At 45.6% G+C, this 17,714-nt stretch overlaps 1 protein-coding gene across 3 annotated transcripts in view; it reads right to left on the minus strand.

The window, feature by feature from the left end:
* BAIAP3 (BAI1 associated protein 3) overlaps positions 1-17,714 on the minus strand; it is a 353,458-nt gene that overhangs the window by 122,894 nt on the left and 212,850 nt on the right. For all 3 annotated transcript variants that reach the window (XM_056536555.1, XM_056536554.1, XM_056536557.1), the window contains one exon: positions 16,639-16,705. In XM_056536555.1, coding sequence (XP_056392530.1) covers positions 16,639-16,705 — 67 coding nt within the window. The remainder of the gene's footprint in view (positions 1-16,638; positions 16,706-17,714) is intronic.

Below are 17,714 nucleotides of genomic sequence, written 5' to 3' on the forward strand. Positions count from 1 at the left end.
GGATGACGTGAGCCGACAGCCTCGTATCCAGGACCACCCACCTGCTACCTGCGCTCGTGATGGATCCCAGGCCGTGCTGTTTGGTGTCCCTTATGCCCGCCATGCCGAAAATTTGGACTAAACCCCCATAGAGTGCACTACCTGACTCGGCCGTGGGGAAGGGAGGTGATGGCCCCGCTGATAGGCGAGAAGGAAGGGCCCGGCACAGTGGAAGAGAGCGCCGGGGGAGAACTGGCAGCTGCCAAGATCTTGCGGTACATGAGACTTCAGTAAGCCCCGTGACGTGGCCGCGAAGTGAATGCTGGGGAGCATAAAACCCAGCACGCTGGTGTTGGCGGACAGTGCTGCTGACTGCCCGTGAAGGATGGACTAGACGCGACCGTAGCTGGTATTAGTCACTATATATAAAAGAGCAACACCCCCACCTGCTACGTAAACCTACAGACAGCCAGGATACAAAGATTCTCCCCTCCCCCCTCTCTGGTCAAAAATATCAAGAAAGGCTGGTGACAAGGGACGGAAGAAGTGATCTTTCTTCTGAAGGATAAGGAAGGGGGGGGGGGGGTAAAGAAACTGCTAACTAATATCCAGCGGGCAGACAGGAATTTTGAATAAACTTCAATCTAGCAAGTCGACAGTAAACATATTGAATAATAGATAAATGCCGCCTAAAGCTAACGCTAGAAGATCAGGTGGTATTGGGGCAGAATCCACACATTCAGCTAAAATGGACACATTCCTGAAATCCCCCCATGAAACTGTAAAAACACGTACACAAAACCTAAATGTCTCTCAGCAGCCAGTTCTAGATTCAGCGCCCTTCAAGTAGAAGAGGAGCAGGAGGAAGGGGTAAGAGAGGGAGTAAATGCACAAGTGCTCACTACCACCCTCACAGAGGTACAAAAATGGAAGAAGGCAATTGGAGACCTCATGACACAACATGATATTAATAAAATCAAGGAAAGTGAAACAAATGGAAAAATCTGTCCCATGGGTGGAGAAAACTCTGGGAGAAATGAGGAAAGAATGGGAAACATTAAAACAGGATCCCTATTAACTAAAAGAGAAACTAATAGATCTGGAGGATCATTCCAGGTGAAACAATGTCCGTATCGTTGGTCTGCCAGAGGGAGAGGAAGGGGACGATCCAGTCTGTTTTATAAAAAACTTGCTAGTTGAACTTTATGCTGCTCAAACATTTTCATCCTCATTTTGTGTGGAAAGGTGCCATCGAAAAAACCTATCCCGGGGTCCCCCCCCAAGAACTTTACTTATTAAGTTGCTGTGTTTTAGAGATAGAGACATGATACTGAAGCTCTCCAGGGAAAAAGGTCCAGTTGAAAGAGGAGTGCCAAGGTGTCAATGTACCCAGACTTTTCTAGGGACGCCCAGAGAAGGAGGATAGCATTCTCAGCGGCAAAAAAGAGACTGCGCACTGCTAGCATTTCATTTTAACTTGGGAAAGTGGGGGATGCAGCCTGTTGCCTGTTGGTGGGAGAGTAGATCTAGAGGGACCTGATATAGGGAGTTAACCAAATTACAATGGAGAAAAAAAATCATTACATGGAATGTCCGAGGAATTAAAGAGAGAAAATAAAGAATTCCCCTTAGAAAAAGCACAATAAGCGTTATTTTTTGCAGGGCATAAACAGTATACGGAAGATGAAAAATCAAATAAATTATTTATGATACAGGTATCATTAACAATCAGAAAGATAATAAAAGTATTAAGGCACTTAGAGATAGTACGGGGATAATACACTGCTCAAAAAAATAAAGGGAACACTAAGATAACTCATCCTAGATCTGAATGAATGAACTAATCGCATGAAATACTTTCGTCTTTACATAGTTGAATGTGCTGACAACAAAATCACACAAAAATTATCAATGGAAATCAAATTTATGAGGAAATTCAACCCATGGAGGTCTGGATATGGAGTCACACTCAAAATCAAAGTGGAAAACCCCACTACAGGCTGATCCAACTTTATGTAATGTCCTTAAAACAAGTCACAATGAGGCTCAGTAGTGTTTGTGGCCTCCACGTGCCCGTATGACCTCCCTACAATGCCTGGTCATGCTCCTGATGAGGTGGAGGATGGTCTCCTGAGGGATGTCCTCCCAGACCTGGACTAAAGCATCCGCCAACTCCTGGACAGTCTGTGGTGGATGGAGCGAGACATGATGTCCCGGATGTGATCAATCGGATTCAGGTCTGGGGAACGGGCGGGCCAGTCCATAGCATCAATGCCTTCCTCTTGCAAGAACTGCTGACACACTCCAGCCACATGAGGTCTAGCATTGTCTTTAAAAGGAGGAACCCAGGGCCAACCGCACCAGCATATGGTCTCGGTGCCTAATGGCAGTCAGGCTACCCCTGGCAAGCACATGGAAGGCTGTGTGCCCCCCCAAAGAAATGCCACCCCACACCATTACTGACCCACCGCCGGAATGGTCATGCTGGAGGATGTTGCAGGCAGCAGAAAGTTCTCCACGGCGTCTCCAGACTCTGTCACGTCTGTCACATGTGCTCAGTGTGAACCTGCTTTCATCTGTGAAGAGCACGGGGCACCAGTGGCGAATTTGCCCATCTTGGTGTTCTCTGGCAAATGCCAAACATTCTGCACGGTGTTGGACTGTAAGCACAACTCCCACCTGTGGACATCTGGCCCTCATACCACCCTCATGGAGTCTGTTTCTGACCGTTTGAGTGGATACATGCACATTTGTGGCCTGCTGGATGTAATTTTTCAGGGCTCTGGCAGTGCTCCTCCTTGCACATAGGCGGAGGTAGCAGTCCTGCTGCTGGGTTGTTGCCCTCCTACGGCCTCCTCCACATCTCCTGATGTACTGGCCTGTCTCCTGGTAGCGCCTCCATTCTCTGGACACTATGCAGACAGACACAGACAACCTTCTTGCCACAGCTCGCATTGATGTGCCATCCTGGATGAGCTGCACTACCTGAGCCACTTGTGTGGGTTGTAGACTCCATCTCATGCTACTACTAGAGTGAAAGCACCGCCAGCTTCAAAAGTGACCAAAACATCAGCCAGGAAGCATAGGAACTGAGAAGTGGTCTGTGGGCACCAACTGGAGAATCACTTCTTTTATTGGGGGTGTCTTGCTAATTGCCTATAATTTCCACCTGTTGTCTGTTCCATTTGCACAACAGCATGTGAAATTGATTGTCAATCAGTGTTGCTTGCTGAGTGGACAGTGTGATTTCACAGAAGTGTCATTGACTTGGAGTTACATTGTGTTGTTTAAGTGTTCTCTTTATTTTTTTTGAGCAGTGTAGTACATACAAAAGAAGAGATAGAACAGGTTGCCCTGACATTTTCTCAAGAATTATATAAGAAAGAAGGTAAGAAAATGGAAGAAGAAATAAAAGAATATGTGAGGGGTTTAAATTTGGCCAAAATCTCAGATGATAAAAAAAAATAGAAATTAATCAAGAGATGACATTAGAAGAGCTTAAAGATGCTTTGGCAGGGCTGTTTTTTTCCTATAGGCTAAATAGGTGACAGCCTATAGCGCACTTTTGATGGGGGTGCACTTCCCGCTGTTACAGTGTGTCACCCCAGTAGTAAGGTGATACATGAGGAGGTTTGTTACAGTGTGTCACCCCAGTAGTAAGGTGATACATGAGGTTTGTTACAGTGTGTCACCCCAGTAGTAAGCAGATTATATGAGGAGGAGGTTTGTTACAGTGTGTCACCCCAGTAGTAAGGAGATGACATGAGGAGGAGGTTGTTACAGTGTGTCACCCCAGTAGTAAGGAGATTACATGAGGAGAGGGTTTGTTACAGTGTGTAACCCCAGTAGTAAGGAGATTACATGAGGAGGATGTCTGTTACAGTGTGTCACCCCAGCAGTAAGGTGGGGCATGTCAAAGGGCGGATCCAATGGGTGGAGTAAAGGGGGCGGAAAATTAGCTTTTGCCTAGGGCGGCAAAAATCCTTGCACCACCCCTGTGCGTTGAGCACATTTGGGGCAATTCTGCCCCAGGTAATGATGGACTGGTGTTTGAGGTATGTAGCGTTTTGGGAGATACACTGTTGCCTTATCTTATGGAAACACTAAATGAATCCTTAAGGGAGGGAAGGTTGTCTCCCTCTATGACAGAAGCTTGTATTATTTTCATTCCAAAAAAGGGCAAAGACGATAAAGATATCGACTCTTACTGTCCGATATCCTTATTAAATATGGACTGTAAAATATTCACAAAAATGTGTTCATTAAAGCTACAAAAGGTGGGTAGAGCAAATTATTGGGGAAGAACAAAAAGGGTTTATAGGTGGTGGGAATATTTATAGTAATATTCAAAGAACTTTCCTGAACATTCAAGTAATTGATGAAGGCCCCCGCACCATCCTGTCTTTAGATACAAATAAAGCATTCGACAGGTTGGAGTGGGGATTCCTTGAAAGGGCGTTAGAGGAATTGAATTTGGGAGATATGGTGAACAAGACTATAAAAGCAACATACAGGGTGGGCCATTTATATGAATACACCTTAATAAAATGGGAATGGTTGGTGATTTTTCATGATGGGTGGTGACCATGGCGGCCATTTTGAAGTCAGCCATTTTGAATCCAACTTTTGTTTTTTCAATAGGAAGAGGGTCATGTGACACACCAAACTTATTGGAAATTTCACAAGAAAAAAAATGACGTGCTTGGTTTTAATGTAACTTTATTCTTTCATGAGTTATTTACAAGTTTCTGACCACTTATAAAATATGTTCAATGTGCTGCCCATTGTGTTGGATTGTCAATGCAACCCTCTTCTCCCACTCTTCACACACTGACAGCAACACCGCAGGAGAAATGCTAGCACAGGCTTCCAGTATCCGTAGTTTCAGATGCTGCACATCTCTTATCTTCACAGCATAGACAATTGCCTTCAGATGACCCCAAATATAAAAGTCTAAGGGGGTCAGATCGGGAGACCTTGGGGGCCATTCAACTGGCCCACGACGACCAATCCATTTTCCAGGAAACTGTTCATCTAGGAATGCTCGGACCTGACACCCATAATGTGGTGGTCACCATCTTGCTGGAAAAACTCAGGGAACATGCCAAGTCCGAGCATTCCTAGATGAACAGTTTCCTGGAAAGTGGATTGGTCGTCGTGGGCCAGTTGAATGGCCCCCAAGGTCTCCCGATCTGACCCCCTTAGACTTTTATCTTTGGGGTCATCTGAAGGCAATTGTCTATGCTGTGAAGATACGAGATGTGCAGCACCTGAAACTACGGATACTGGAAGCCTGTGCTAGCATTTCTCCTGCGGTGTATATAGTAGTATATAGCAGTGTATACGGAAACTGGAAGCCTGTGCTAGCATTTCTCCTGCGGTGTATATAGTAGTATATAGCAGTGTATATGGATACTGGAAGCCTGTGCTAGCATTTCTCCTGCAGTGTATATAGTAGTATATAGTAGTATATAGAGAAGAGGGTTGCATTGACAATCCAACACAATGGGCAGCACATTGAACACATTTTATAAGTGGTCAGAAACTTGTAAATAACTCAGGAAAGAATAAAGTTACGTTAAAACCAAGCACATCATTGTTTTTCTTGTGAAATTCCCAATAAGTTTGATGTGTCACATGTCCCTCTTCCTATTGAAAAAACTAAAGTTGGATTCAAAATGGCCGACTTCAAAATGGCCGCCATGGTCACCTACCATCTTGAAAAGTTTCCCCCCTCACATATACTAATGTGCCACAAACAGGAAGTTAATATCACCAACCATTCCCATTTTATTAAGGTGTATCCATGTAAATGACCCATCCTGTATAATTCCCCAAAAGCTAGGATAAAAATCTAAATTATCTGAGAGCTTGGATTTAAATAGTGGTACACGACAGGGGTGCCCACTATCACCCACACTCTTCGCGATTGCAATAGAACCCCTGGCCCATATAGTAAGATCAAGAAATATTTTTGAAGGTTTTGGGATCAATAGAGCTAGGGAAAAAATTGTATTATATGGAGATAATGTTCTTCTTTTTGTTAAAAATCCAATTGTAAGTAACCCGGATATAATTAAGATGTTGGAGGAATTCAGACAACATTCCTGGTATAAAGCGAATTGGTCCAAGTCAGGGGTACTACCACTGGACGAGGAGATTAATGTTCCGATAGAACATAGGAAAATGCTGAAACTTAATGAATCAATTGAATCTTTAGGAGTAAAATTTTCAAAAAAATATAGAACAATATCCTAAAAATCAATCTCGTGCCAGCTTTGAATAAGATTGAAGGTAAAATATGTATATAGAACAAATAGAATAATGTTTCTCCCAATGCTCCTGCATCTTTTAAAGGGGTACTCTGCTGCTCAGCATTTGGAACAAACTGTTCTGAACGCTGGAGCCGGCGCCGGGAGCTCGTGACGTCATGAGGGGATGGGGCTATGACATCACAAGCTCCCGGCGCCCCCTCAATGCTAGTCTATTTGGGACAGCGGTATGTGGATTGGAGATAGTAAAAAAGAAAACCGTAGTATTAAAACTACTAGGCCTGTTAGAAATGGTGACACTTAGGAAATGGTTTGCGCCAATGGCTCCAAATATTAAAGAATTTGGTGCAAAGAGTAATAAAATATGAATTGGTATATTATCAGGAAAAAAGGAAAGGCCTAATCAGGATAAAAGCATGGGATAGTTGGAAATAGGTCAGGTGACCTGGAAATGGAGGAAAAACAGGCAACAGACTTGTGATGGGGGGCGGGGGGGGGGAAGTGGGAGGGGTGTAGGGGGCAGGAAGGGAACATTGGTTCTTTTATATTGACTGTATTATGGAACAGGATAAATTGTATTAGGAATTGTATTATTATTGTATGGTTGGAAAAATCTTAAAATAAAGAAATAAAAAAAAATGGTGGACGGGAGGTATGTAAATGTCACTTATGGGCAGGGAACAATAAAGCCCTAACTCACCCACAGCCACTGTCCCTACCTATTGCCTATCCACCCTAAGTGAATGATCGACAACCACGATGACAATCCCTCCCTGCTAAGTGCTGCGGCAGCATTGTCAAAATAATAAGATCCAAAAACTGTAGGAGCCAGGAAACAGCTGGAGGCATACAAACCAACATAGATACACTAAGACAAACACACGGTTAAATCAATGTCAGTCTAGCCGAGGTCAGTACCAGGAAATAGCGGAGTACAGGAACGCAGAGCAAGAGAAGAGTCAAGGGAAAAGGCAAAGATCAATAAACAAGCAGGTATCCAGTAAGCAGGAGTTGTCAGCTAAGGTAAAACCTTTCACAGACAAAGAACTGATCACTGCTCCAGTATCATTGAGGCTTCTTGCCTCAGTGACCTAAGACTGGAGTTTGGGTCCGGGTCTGGGTGACTGAAGGTTCTGGACATAAAGTTACTCTGGTTCTCCAGTTCTGGGGTGTGTGTTGGAGTCCTGAACCTGATCTTACAGGTGTGTGAGCCCTGCCATAGAGCAGTACAGAGGAGTTGTTCTGAAGCAGCTTGTCTGTGGTAGGTTGGATACTCATACACTGCACACAAAAAAGACTGACTTTGGGACTGAACGTGCCAAGTTTTGAGTTAGAAGCTCAGAAGTTTATGTAAAGTACCTGATGTGAAGGACATTTAAGTTTCTGTTATACCACTTGCTGCAAGTAGAATTTATTGCTGTATGTGAATTATTATAATAAACCCAGGACTACTTAACTATGACACCTGCCTCTTTTGGTCTGTTTGCTTACTGGCAAGACTGTGTGAAGGGTACCATACTATAATATGTACAGTATAGTTATAAAGATCATCAATTGGGTGTGCTAAATGGCATATTGGCTGTATATTTTTAGAGTGCCATGATGGCTACTTTAAAGAGGTACTCTGCCCCTAGACATCCCCGTGGTGGGACACCCGCGATCTCCCTGCTGCACCCGGCGTTCGTTTAGAGCATCGGGTGCAGCGCCGGAGGCTCGTGATATCATGGTCATGCCAGCTCATGACGTCAAGGCCACGCCCCCTCAATGCAAGTCTATGGGAGGGCTGTCACGCTCCCTCACAGAGACTTGCATTGAGGGGAGCGTGGCCATGACGTCATGAGCGTGGCAAGCCCGTGATGCCATGAACCTCCACCCCGCATCGCCAGTCATCCGGCACGGAGCAAAGTTCGTTCCGTGTACCGGATGTCTGGGGAGCCTATCCTTTGGATAGGAGATAAGATGTCTAGGGGCGGATTGCCCCATTAAGTTAAAGGCCTCTTTGTTATTTTAGGTACAGTGTCATAATGCTTGTCCAAGACTACAAGGGGTACTCCGCCCCTAGACATCTTATCCCCTATCCAAAGGATAGGGAATAAGTTGTCTGATCACGGGGCGGAACTGTGATGTCACGATACTTCGCCCCCTGCATCGCCCGTCATCAGCCACAGAGCGATCCTCACTCTGTGCAGCTGAGAAACAAGGGTGCTGCAGGAGAGATCGCGGGGGTCCCCAGCGGCGGGATCCCCGTGATCAGACATCTTATCCCCAATCCTTTGGCTAGGGGATAAGATGTCTAGGGGCGGAATACCCCTTTAAGCTCTGTAAAGGTTTTCCCTCTTCAGAAAAAAAAGATGAACCTACTGCGCCAACATAGTACCATAGTCTAAATACTAATACTGCTATAAAGTGGCAAAGTAAAAATGATATATCTTACACAATATCACCAAGGAATACAAAGTACTGAATGCTGAGGTTTTCTTCATTCCAAGCTCTGCTTTCACCTAGAGATGTTTAGTGAAACCAAGGTTGGGAAACCACTGTTCGTGTGACAAGGATCAGTATTCATTGCCTTTGTGTCAGTCATACTGAGGATAGACACAACAGCAGTGAGGCACAAGTCCTTACTACTCACATCGGAAAATGATCTGCAGCAGGGGAGTCTGTATTTTCCTAGTGGAATATATGACCAGTGAACAGTAGACTGGTGTCCAGTTCCAAAAATGGAACTTTAAAGGAGTAGTCCAGTGGTGACTCAGTGGTGAGCAACTTATCCCCTATCCTAAGGATAGGGGATAAGTTGCAGATCGCGGGGGGTCCGACAGCTGGGGCCCCCTGCGATCTCCTGTACGGAGCCCCAACAGCCCGCGGTAAGGGGGCGTGTCGACCTCCGCACGAGGCGGCGGCCGACACGCCCCCTCAATACAACTCTATGGCAGAGCCGAAGTGCTGCCTTCGGCAATCTCCGGCTCTGCCATAGAGATGTATTGAGGGGGTGTGTCGGTCGCCGCTTCGTGCGGAGGTCGACACCCGCTATCTGGGCCGAGAGCCGGGGCCCCGTACAGAGAGATCGCAGGGGGCCCCAGCGGTCGGACCCCCCGCGATCTCAAACTTATCCCCTATCCTTAGGATAGGGGATAAGTTTTTCACCACTGGACTACCCCTTTAAACTTCCTGCTGTCAAATCTTAGGGGGAAAATTAGAGTTTACAGATAACTGACTGGATAGTACAACCTAACAGTTAAAGGGTGAAGGAAAGAGTATGGCAAGAAGAGTATGCCAGATAATTCAAATCAATTAAAACAACATGTCCAAATGGAATAATCCACTCCCAAACCAACTGCAGCAATTAAATCCAGCACACTGGCTTTTAGTTAAAGGGGTACTCCGGCCCTAAGACATCTTATCCCCTATCCAAAGGATAGGGGATAAGAAGTCTGATCGCGGGGTTCCCGCCGCTGGAGACTCCTGCAATCTCTCATGCAGACACCCACCTGTGTCCGCTGCACAGAGCAATGATCGCTCCGTGTCTGAAGGGTCAAGACTACAGGGTCGGAGTATTGTGACATCACGACTCTGCCCCCTTGTGACATCACGCCCCGCCCCCTCAATCCAAGTCTAAGGGAGGGAGCCCCGTAGTCGTGACCCTTTAGACACGGAACGATCATCGCTCTGTGCAGCGGACACAGCTGGGTGCTGCCATGAGAGATTGCAGGGGTTCCCAGCGGTGGGACCCCAGCAATCAGACATCTTATCTTCTATCCTTTGGATAGAGTATAAGATGTCTTAGGGCCGGAGTACCCCTTTAAGTAGTTAAAACCTCAAGTCACGGACATGGACAGCAGACATTAGTTCATTGATTAATTAATGTAATTTTTTTGTTGTTTTCTTTGGTTATTAATGCCTTGGATTTAGAGGTGGGATATTATGTATTTATTTCTTTTCTCTGTTTAAGCAACTTAGATGATGCTGATTAAGAGTTCTTGAGGATGCACAGTTGAGCTAAGCACTCAAGTTTCTTTATGCCAAAACTTCCTTTTTCGTTCCCTACGTATTTCACCAACAGTCAGTGGGTTCATCAGGATGACATCAAGTGACACTAAAGCTTCCAAACAACATGATCACCAATAGGTAAGACCTCTATATATTAAATTGAAGCCAAAGTTACAATGTACAATAAGGTGCAATGTAACACATTCTACTGATCCTCAGAACAATCTAAAAGGTCTAGAGCAAGAAAGAATCCATCTATGCAATAACAGATACTGTAAATCACACTAGAATTTAAATGCGGATAGTGTGCACACCTGTAGAATGGGAAAACCCAGAAGACAAAATGGTACAAATACCGTATTTTTCGTCCTATAGGACGCACCGGCGTATAAGACGCACCCAATTTTTAGGGGCAAAATCTAAAAAAATAAAGATTTTTAACCCAATAGTGGTCTTCAACCTGCGGACCTCCCGATGTTGCAAAACTACAACTCCCAGCATGCCCGGACAGCCAACGGCTGTCCGGGCATGCTGGGAGTTGTAGTTTTGCAACATCGGGAGGTCCGCAGATTGAAGACCACTGCATAGGAGGTAATACTCACGTGTCCCCGCCGCACCGGACCTGTCACCGCTGCCCTGGATGCCGCTCCATTGCTGTGGCCGTGTCCCCGTCGCTCTGGAACGTCTCTGCTGCTGGCCGGGTATCCTCGCTCTCCGTCGCCACCATCACGTCGTTACGCACGCCGACGCACGTACGCGACAACGTGATGACGAGGAGGGAGAGCGCCGGCCATACAGGGGATCCCTGAACGGAGAAGACACCGAGGAGGCAGGTAAGGTCCCTCCCGGTGTCCTGTAAGCACTAACCCGGCTATTCAGTCGGGCTGTTCGGGACTTCACCGCGGCGGTCCCGAACAGCCCGACTGAACAGCCGGGTTAGTGTCACTTTTCCTTCAGACGCGGCGGTCAGCTTTGATCGCCGCGTCTGAAGGGTTAATACAGGCCATCACCGCGATCGGTGATGTCCTGTATTAGCCACGGGTCCCGGCCGTTGATGGCCGCAGGCACCGCCGCGATAGGGGTGTATTCGCCGTATAAGACGCACCAACTTTTTCCCCCCAAGAAGAAAAAGTGCATCTTATACGGCGAAAAATACGGTATGGATACTGTGTACTAGGGTCCTTGTAGCCAATACAAGGAAAGCTGAAACAGTCTTCTAACCATAGCAACCACACTGATATATATTTATTTATACAAATTCATTAAACTCAGCATCTATAATGTGATCTGATAGTATATCAACATACCTTTTGTGCTTCCCAAGGTACATCTTCCTCTAATTTCAGCAACTAGTACCTTACATAACAACATCCTATTAGCAGCTGCCTGTTTCCTGTAACTTCCTCTTTCTATCTCTTTCCAGTGTTTTCTGACCAGGGTGCCTCCAGCTGTTGCAAAACTACAATTCTTGCAGAATGATCTCCCTCCCACCCAGTGGTCGCTCCACCCATTGAAGTAAAGTCATGCTCCCTCTGAACACCTGACAAGTGATGTAATGTCTAAGGCTGCACTGCAACCTGGGAAAACCTGAGAGGACAGTCATTTTGTATACTGTTAATGGGCAAAAATCACAGAAGAATTTCGAGACCACCATGAAACACATGTACAGACACCATATTATGAAGCACACTAACTTTACAGTCCCATAGCACTGTCAAATAAAAAAAAAACTGTAATACCCCTTTAGGGTCTATTCACACGTACAGGATCCTGCGCAGATTTGGTGCGCAGGATTTGTAACTGCAGATTTGAAGCTGTGTTCAGTCATTTAGTTTATATTGAAATCTGCAGCAGAAAATCCTGTAATACCCCTTTAGGGTCTATTCACACATACAGTATTCTGCGTAGATTTGATGTGCAGGATTTGAAGCTGTTTTGCCATTGAATTTACATTGAAATCTGCAGCAGAAATTCTGCGCATCAAATCTGTTTTCTGACCAGGGTGCCTCCAGCTGTTGCAAAACTACAATTCTTATACAATTCTTCTTGTACGTGTGAACACAAAATTAAAGGGGTGCTCCGCCCCTAGACATCTTATCCCCTATCCAAAGGATAGGGGATAAGATGTCAGATCGCCGCGGTCCCGCTGCTGGGGAGCCCCAGGATCCCCGCTACGGCACCCCGCTATCATTACTGCACAGAGCGAGTCCGCTCTGCACGTAATGACGGGCAATACAGGGGCCGGAGCATCGTTACGTCACGGCTCCGCCCCTCGTGATGTCACGGCCCGCCCCTTTCAATCCAAGTCTATGGGAGGGGGCGTGACGGTCATCACGCCCCCTCCCATAGACTTGCATTAAGGGGACGGGCCGTGATGTCACGAGGGGCGGAGCCATGATGTCACGCTGCTCCATCCCCTGTATCGCCCGTCATTACGCACAGAGCGAACTCGCTCTGTGTTGTAATGATAGCGGGGTGCTGCAGTGGCGATCCCAGGGGGTCCCCAGCAGCGGGACCGCGGCGATCTGACATCTTATCCCCTATCCTTTGGATAGGGGATAAGATGTCTAGGGGCGGAGTACCCCTTTAAGGACACCTGAAGAGAGTTGCCAACCCAACTCATGGATGGAGCAACCCAGGCTAAAGCCATTAGCATTTTTCTAGGAGCCAGCCTTTTATATCTACCGTCTACTGAAAACCATGACAATGAAATAAAGGTTTCACAGGATTTAATTAATGTACAATCAAAGTGAACGGACTTGAAAATGTTTACAAAACAGAAGCACGACCCGGGTACACAGTGCGCTCCTTGTCATCTCACCCAATTACGGCAACATATATTGCGTACAGGTTCTTGCACACAGTATGGTAAGTGTCAAGATTTTGGAGACATCCATTATCTTCCTGTGATTTACAACCAGCCAACACATGCTGTTACATTCCCTGCTGTGTGCTTCATATGTAACAAAATAATGATACAAAATTAAAGTGGCAGATAGAGAAAAAAAAATATATATATATTTTAGTGCGACATAGTGTGCACAGCTTGCTTTAAACTGGGAGATCACATCCTCCTGTGAACCTTCTAATAAACTTACGTCAGCGCGACAATTTATGACATTAGTAGAGATTCAATACAGGCTAACCCTGAGTGAACAGCAATGCATTAATACATTCCTTTCATACTGCACATATTGGAATTTCCACAGAGCATTCCATGTCTACATTTTCTTGGTCAATGCAAATTCAAACATAATCGTAGGTATACCTAGGCATCGAAGAGAGAATCTGGATTATCTGGATCAAGAGAAAGAAACCACAGAGATCTGCTTTCTTCATTAACCATAGGAACCATCATCTAGACCAGGGGTTCTCAACCAGGGATACGTGTACGCCAGGGGTTATGCGGGGGTATGGCAATTCGCTGACATACCAGCCATGCATTGGCCAGTATTTGTCTGCGCAGAGCTGGGATTGGATGCCGCAGTTGTCACGGCAGCTCACTATATTGTACCGCAGCTGGAGCTGCGGCCGTGGCCTGAGCTGCAGTGGCTGCCGTGAGCTGCAGTGGCTGCCGGGCCTGATGTGTGACGTCCCTGATGTTGGGCGGAGGTGCCGGCACAGCGCAGAAGGACGTGACCTGTCAGTGCCGCCCTCCGACTCCCGCCGAATGGTATAGACACAGGCCTGGTAAGCATGTTAAACTAAGTGTAACACCGCAGTATGGGAGGGTGTTGTATGCATCCCAAATATTGGCCCAGGGGGATCGTAGGGGGGGGGGATAATGGCACAAGGGGATTAAGAGGGAGGGGGGGGATAATGGAAAAAGGAGATTAAGATGGAGATGGGGAGGATAATGGTAAAAGGGGATCAGAGGGAGGGGGGAATAATCGCACAAGGGTATTAATATGGAGGAGGGGGGGGGGGGTAATCATTATCCCCCCATCTTAATCCCCTTGTGCCGTTATTCTCCCTTCCCTTTGATTTCCTTTTGCCATTATGCGATTATGGCAAAAGGGGATCAGAGGGAGGGGGGGGGGAGGGAATAATGGCACAAGGGGATTAAGTATCTGCATTAGAAAGGTAAGCACACGCCATTATGAAATTAAGTATTTTATGACTTATTTTGTCCACGGGTACCCCTCGCACGAACTTATGAACGAGGGGTACCCGCGGACATACTTTCACCATTTGGGGGTACAGTCACGAAAAAGGCTGAGAACCACTGATCTTGACCTAGAACTCTGGTTTTTCAGCTTTTATCTGGTCAGTTAATGCAAACCAATGTTTTGTAGATACCCAATATTTTGTAGAAAGAAAAGGGTTTCCTCTTGGATCATGGAATAAACAGAGAGGAAGGACTTCAATGGATATGGCCGGCTCACCGCAGAGCTGACAGACCCAGATGGACACAGCAAGGAAGATCAGACATAACTTTAATGACCAAGATGCAACGTGTTTTGCTGCGCATGCGCAGCGAAACGCGTTGCATCTTGGTCATTAAAGTTATGTCTGATCTTCCTTGCTGTGTCCATCTTGGTCATTAAATTTACGTCTGATCTTCCTTGCTGTGTCCATCTTGGTCATTAAATTTACGTCTGATCTTCCTTTCTGTGTCCATCTGGGTCTGTCAGCGCCGCAGTGAGCCGGCCATATCCACTAAAGCCCTTCCTCTCTGTTTATTCCTACCATTTCAACCGGAGGGCAGCAGATGACCCCACACTATTCTACGCCTTTACCATTGTTGTGTATGAGTTTACACAACCTCCCAGGGTGAGCGGTTTTCCTGTCATTATCCCACACCTGGTGTAGTTTGGTTTTACTCCATGGAGCGCTTGTTTCTTTGTTCTCTTGGATCATGGTCTGGTATGTCAAAAGAAAGAAGCCATGTTGGTCAACATTGGCCCAAATTGACACCATTGGGATGATATCGTGTTGACAAGGCTTGGGCTCAGTGTTTGGGTCACATTTTCCGAAGTTTAGATCAACATATATATATATACAGGAGGTATAAAGCGACATAGAGAAGAATACATGATTCAGAACCAGGTATTTCAAGCAAAAAGACCCATACTGACCACATTGACATCCATGGCAAATCTCATCCAGACCTAGACTGGTCTTGTCAATGGATGCAAACCAGTGTTTTATAGATACCAAATATAATATTTATCAATAAAGAAGAGGAGATTACCTCAGGTAAAATTTGGAGCATAAGTAGGTAAAGCCATGGTGGTCAATACTGATCTAAATTAACATCTTTAGGATGATGGCAGCTGCTGACCAGGCCGGGACAGCCTCTGGTCTTTAGTTTCTCAATGCAGGTAAATACATATTTAGGGTCTATTCACACGTACAGTATTCTGCACAGATTTGATGCGCTGGATTTTCTGCTGCAGATTTCAATGTAACCTGAATGACTGAACACAGCTTCAAATCCTGCGCATCAAATCTGCGCAGAATACTGTACGTGTGAATAGGACCCTTAATAGGAAAACAACTCTTTAAAGAGTACCTGTCACCAAACTAAATATTTAATATATTGTTCCTTATGTAATTATAAGACACTTTGCTATTTACTTGCTGTTAAATTTCTCAACCTGTATATGTTTTTAATGTGATAGAAAAAATGGCCACTAGGTGGCTCTGTTCTGTTCCCTGCACAAGTCAGACAGTTAGTTTGGTCTCCTCCCGGCCTGGCAGGAGACCAAACTCAGGAAGGGGGCATGGCGTGGCACAGTTCTTGCAGGCTTCAGTGACGTCGCCTCTGCTGGGGAACGCCCACTTTCTCCTGCCGGGAGCTCACACAATGTGAGCAAGGGGAAAGGTATGATACAGAGTTTTTTAAAGCTCAGAATTATTTTTTTAAGGGCAGGAGGGGTGTTAGGAGTAGTTAGGGAATATAATCTGAGTGAGTTTAGAAAATATGGTTTGATGACAGGTAATCTTTAACCAATGGTGAACAGAAGAAGAAAAGGTTATACATAGTTCAGAGCAAGTCATATCGGTATATAAAGAGATAGAAGCCATGCTGGGGTATGTTGACCAGACTGACAATATCTTTGAGATGATGGCAGCTGTTGACCAGGCTTAGGCAACCTGTGGCTCTCCAGCTGTTGTTGAACTATAAATTCCAGTAAGCCTAGTTCAACAACAGCTGGAAAGCAACAGAGGTTACCTCATATGTACACCCACATCTGGAGATCCAGAGAAAGGAAAGAAGAGCAATAGAATGAAAACCTGCAGCCTCCAATGGGAATCTTCTGTTTAGCTTCAGAGATAAATAAGTAGATGACCGGACTGAATAAAGAAGCAAAACTCAAAAACAAAGGAAAGTTTTAGACTTAGAAACATTTTCTAGACTCCAGAAAATCATTAAAATGAGGGGTGTACTTACCATTGGCATCTTTAGCCAGAAGATTTCTGGCCTGAACCACTGTGACTTTTAAAGCATAGATAGGTGCCTGGAAGAAAGCAACATCAAATGAAGAAAGGTAAAGGAACGAGAACCCTTTGAAGATGAATGCAGCACACTGTGCATATCATATGCCTGCATTAGCTGGGATATTCCTTTTTAAATTCACTTTTTTTTTAATCACAGGAATAGATTTAAGATAATTCATCTAACCTAGGGTAGGTAAGTAAGCTGCTCTGCTTGGTCTCTTTGAAGTAAAGCAAAGTTGAGGATTATTTACCTTAAAGGGGTTCTCCGCCCCCCAAGACATCTTACCCCCTTATCCAAAGGATAGGGGATAAGATGTCTGGTTGCGAGGGTCCCGCCAATAAGGGATCTCCGCAATCTCCCTGCTGCACCCGTCATTCGTTTAGCGCGTCAGTGCAGCGCTGGAGGCTTGTGATGTCACGGACGCGCCCTACTTGTGAAATCATGACCACGCCCCCTCAATGCAGGTCTATGGGAGGGGGCGTGACAGACGTCGACTTGCATTGAGGGGGCGTGGCCGTGATGTCATGAGCAGGGCGTGGCCGTAATGTCACGAGCCTCCGCCGTGCATCGCGATCAGACATCTTATCCTCTATTCTTCGGATAGGGGATAAGGTGTCTAGGGGTGGAGTACCCCTTTAAAGTGAAAGTACTCCAGTGAAAAACTATTGAATTTTTTTAAAATAAACTATCGCCAGAACGTAAAACAGATTTGTAAATTACTTCTGTTTAAAAATCTTAATCCTTACAGCACTTATCAGCTGCTGTATGCTCCAGAGGAAGCTCTTTTCTTTTTAAATTTCTTTTCTGTCTGACCACAGTGCTAAAGAGCAAATCCCCATAGCAACCCTATCCTGCTCTGGACAGTTCCTGACATGGGCAGAGGTGTCAGGAGAGAGCACTGTGATCAGACAGAAAGGAAATTTTAAAAGAAAAGAACTTCCTCTGGAGCATACAGCAGCTGATAAGTACTGGAAGGATTACGATTTTTAAATAGAAGTAATTTACAAATCTGTTTAACTTTCTGACGA

Source organism: Hyla sarda, chromosome 8 (assembly GCF_029499605.1).
Source record: "Hyla sarda isolate aHylSar1 chromosome 8, aHylSar1.hap1, whole genome shotgun sequence".
Classification (NCBI taxonomy): domain Eukaryota; kingdom Metazoa; phylum Chordata; class Amphibia; order Anura; family Hylidae; genus Hyla; species Hyla sarda.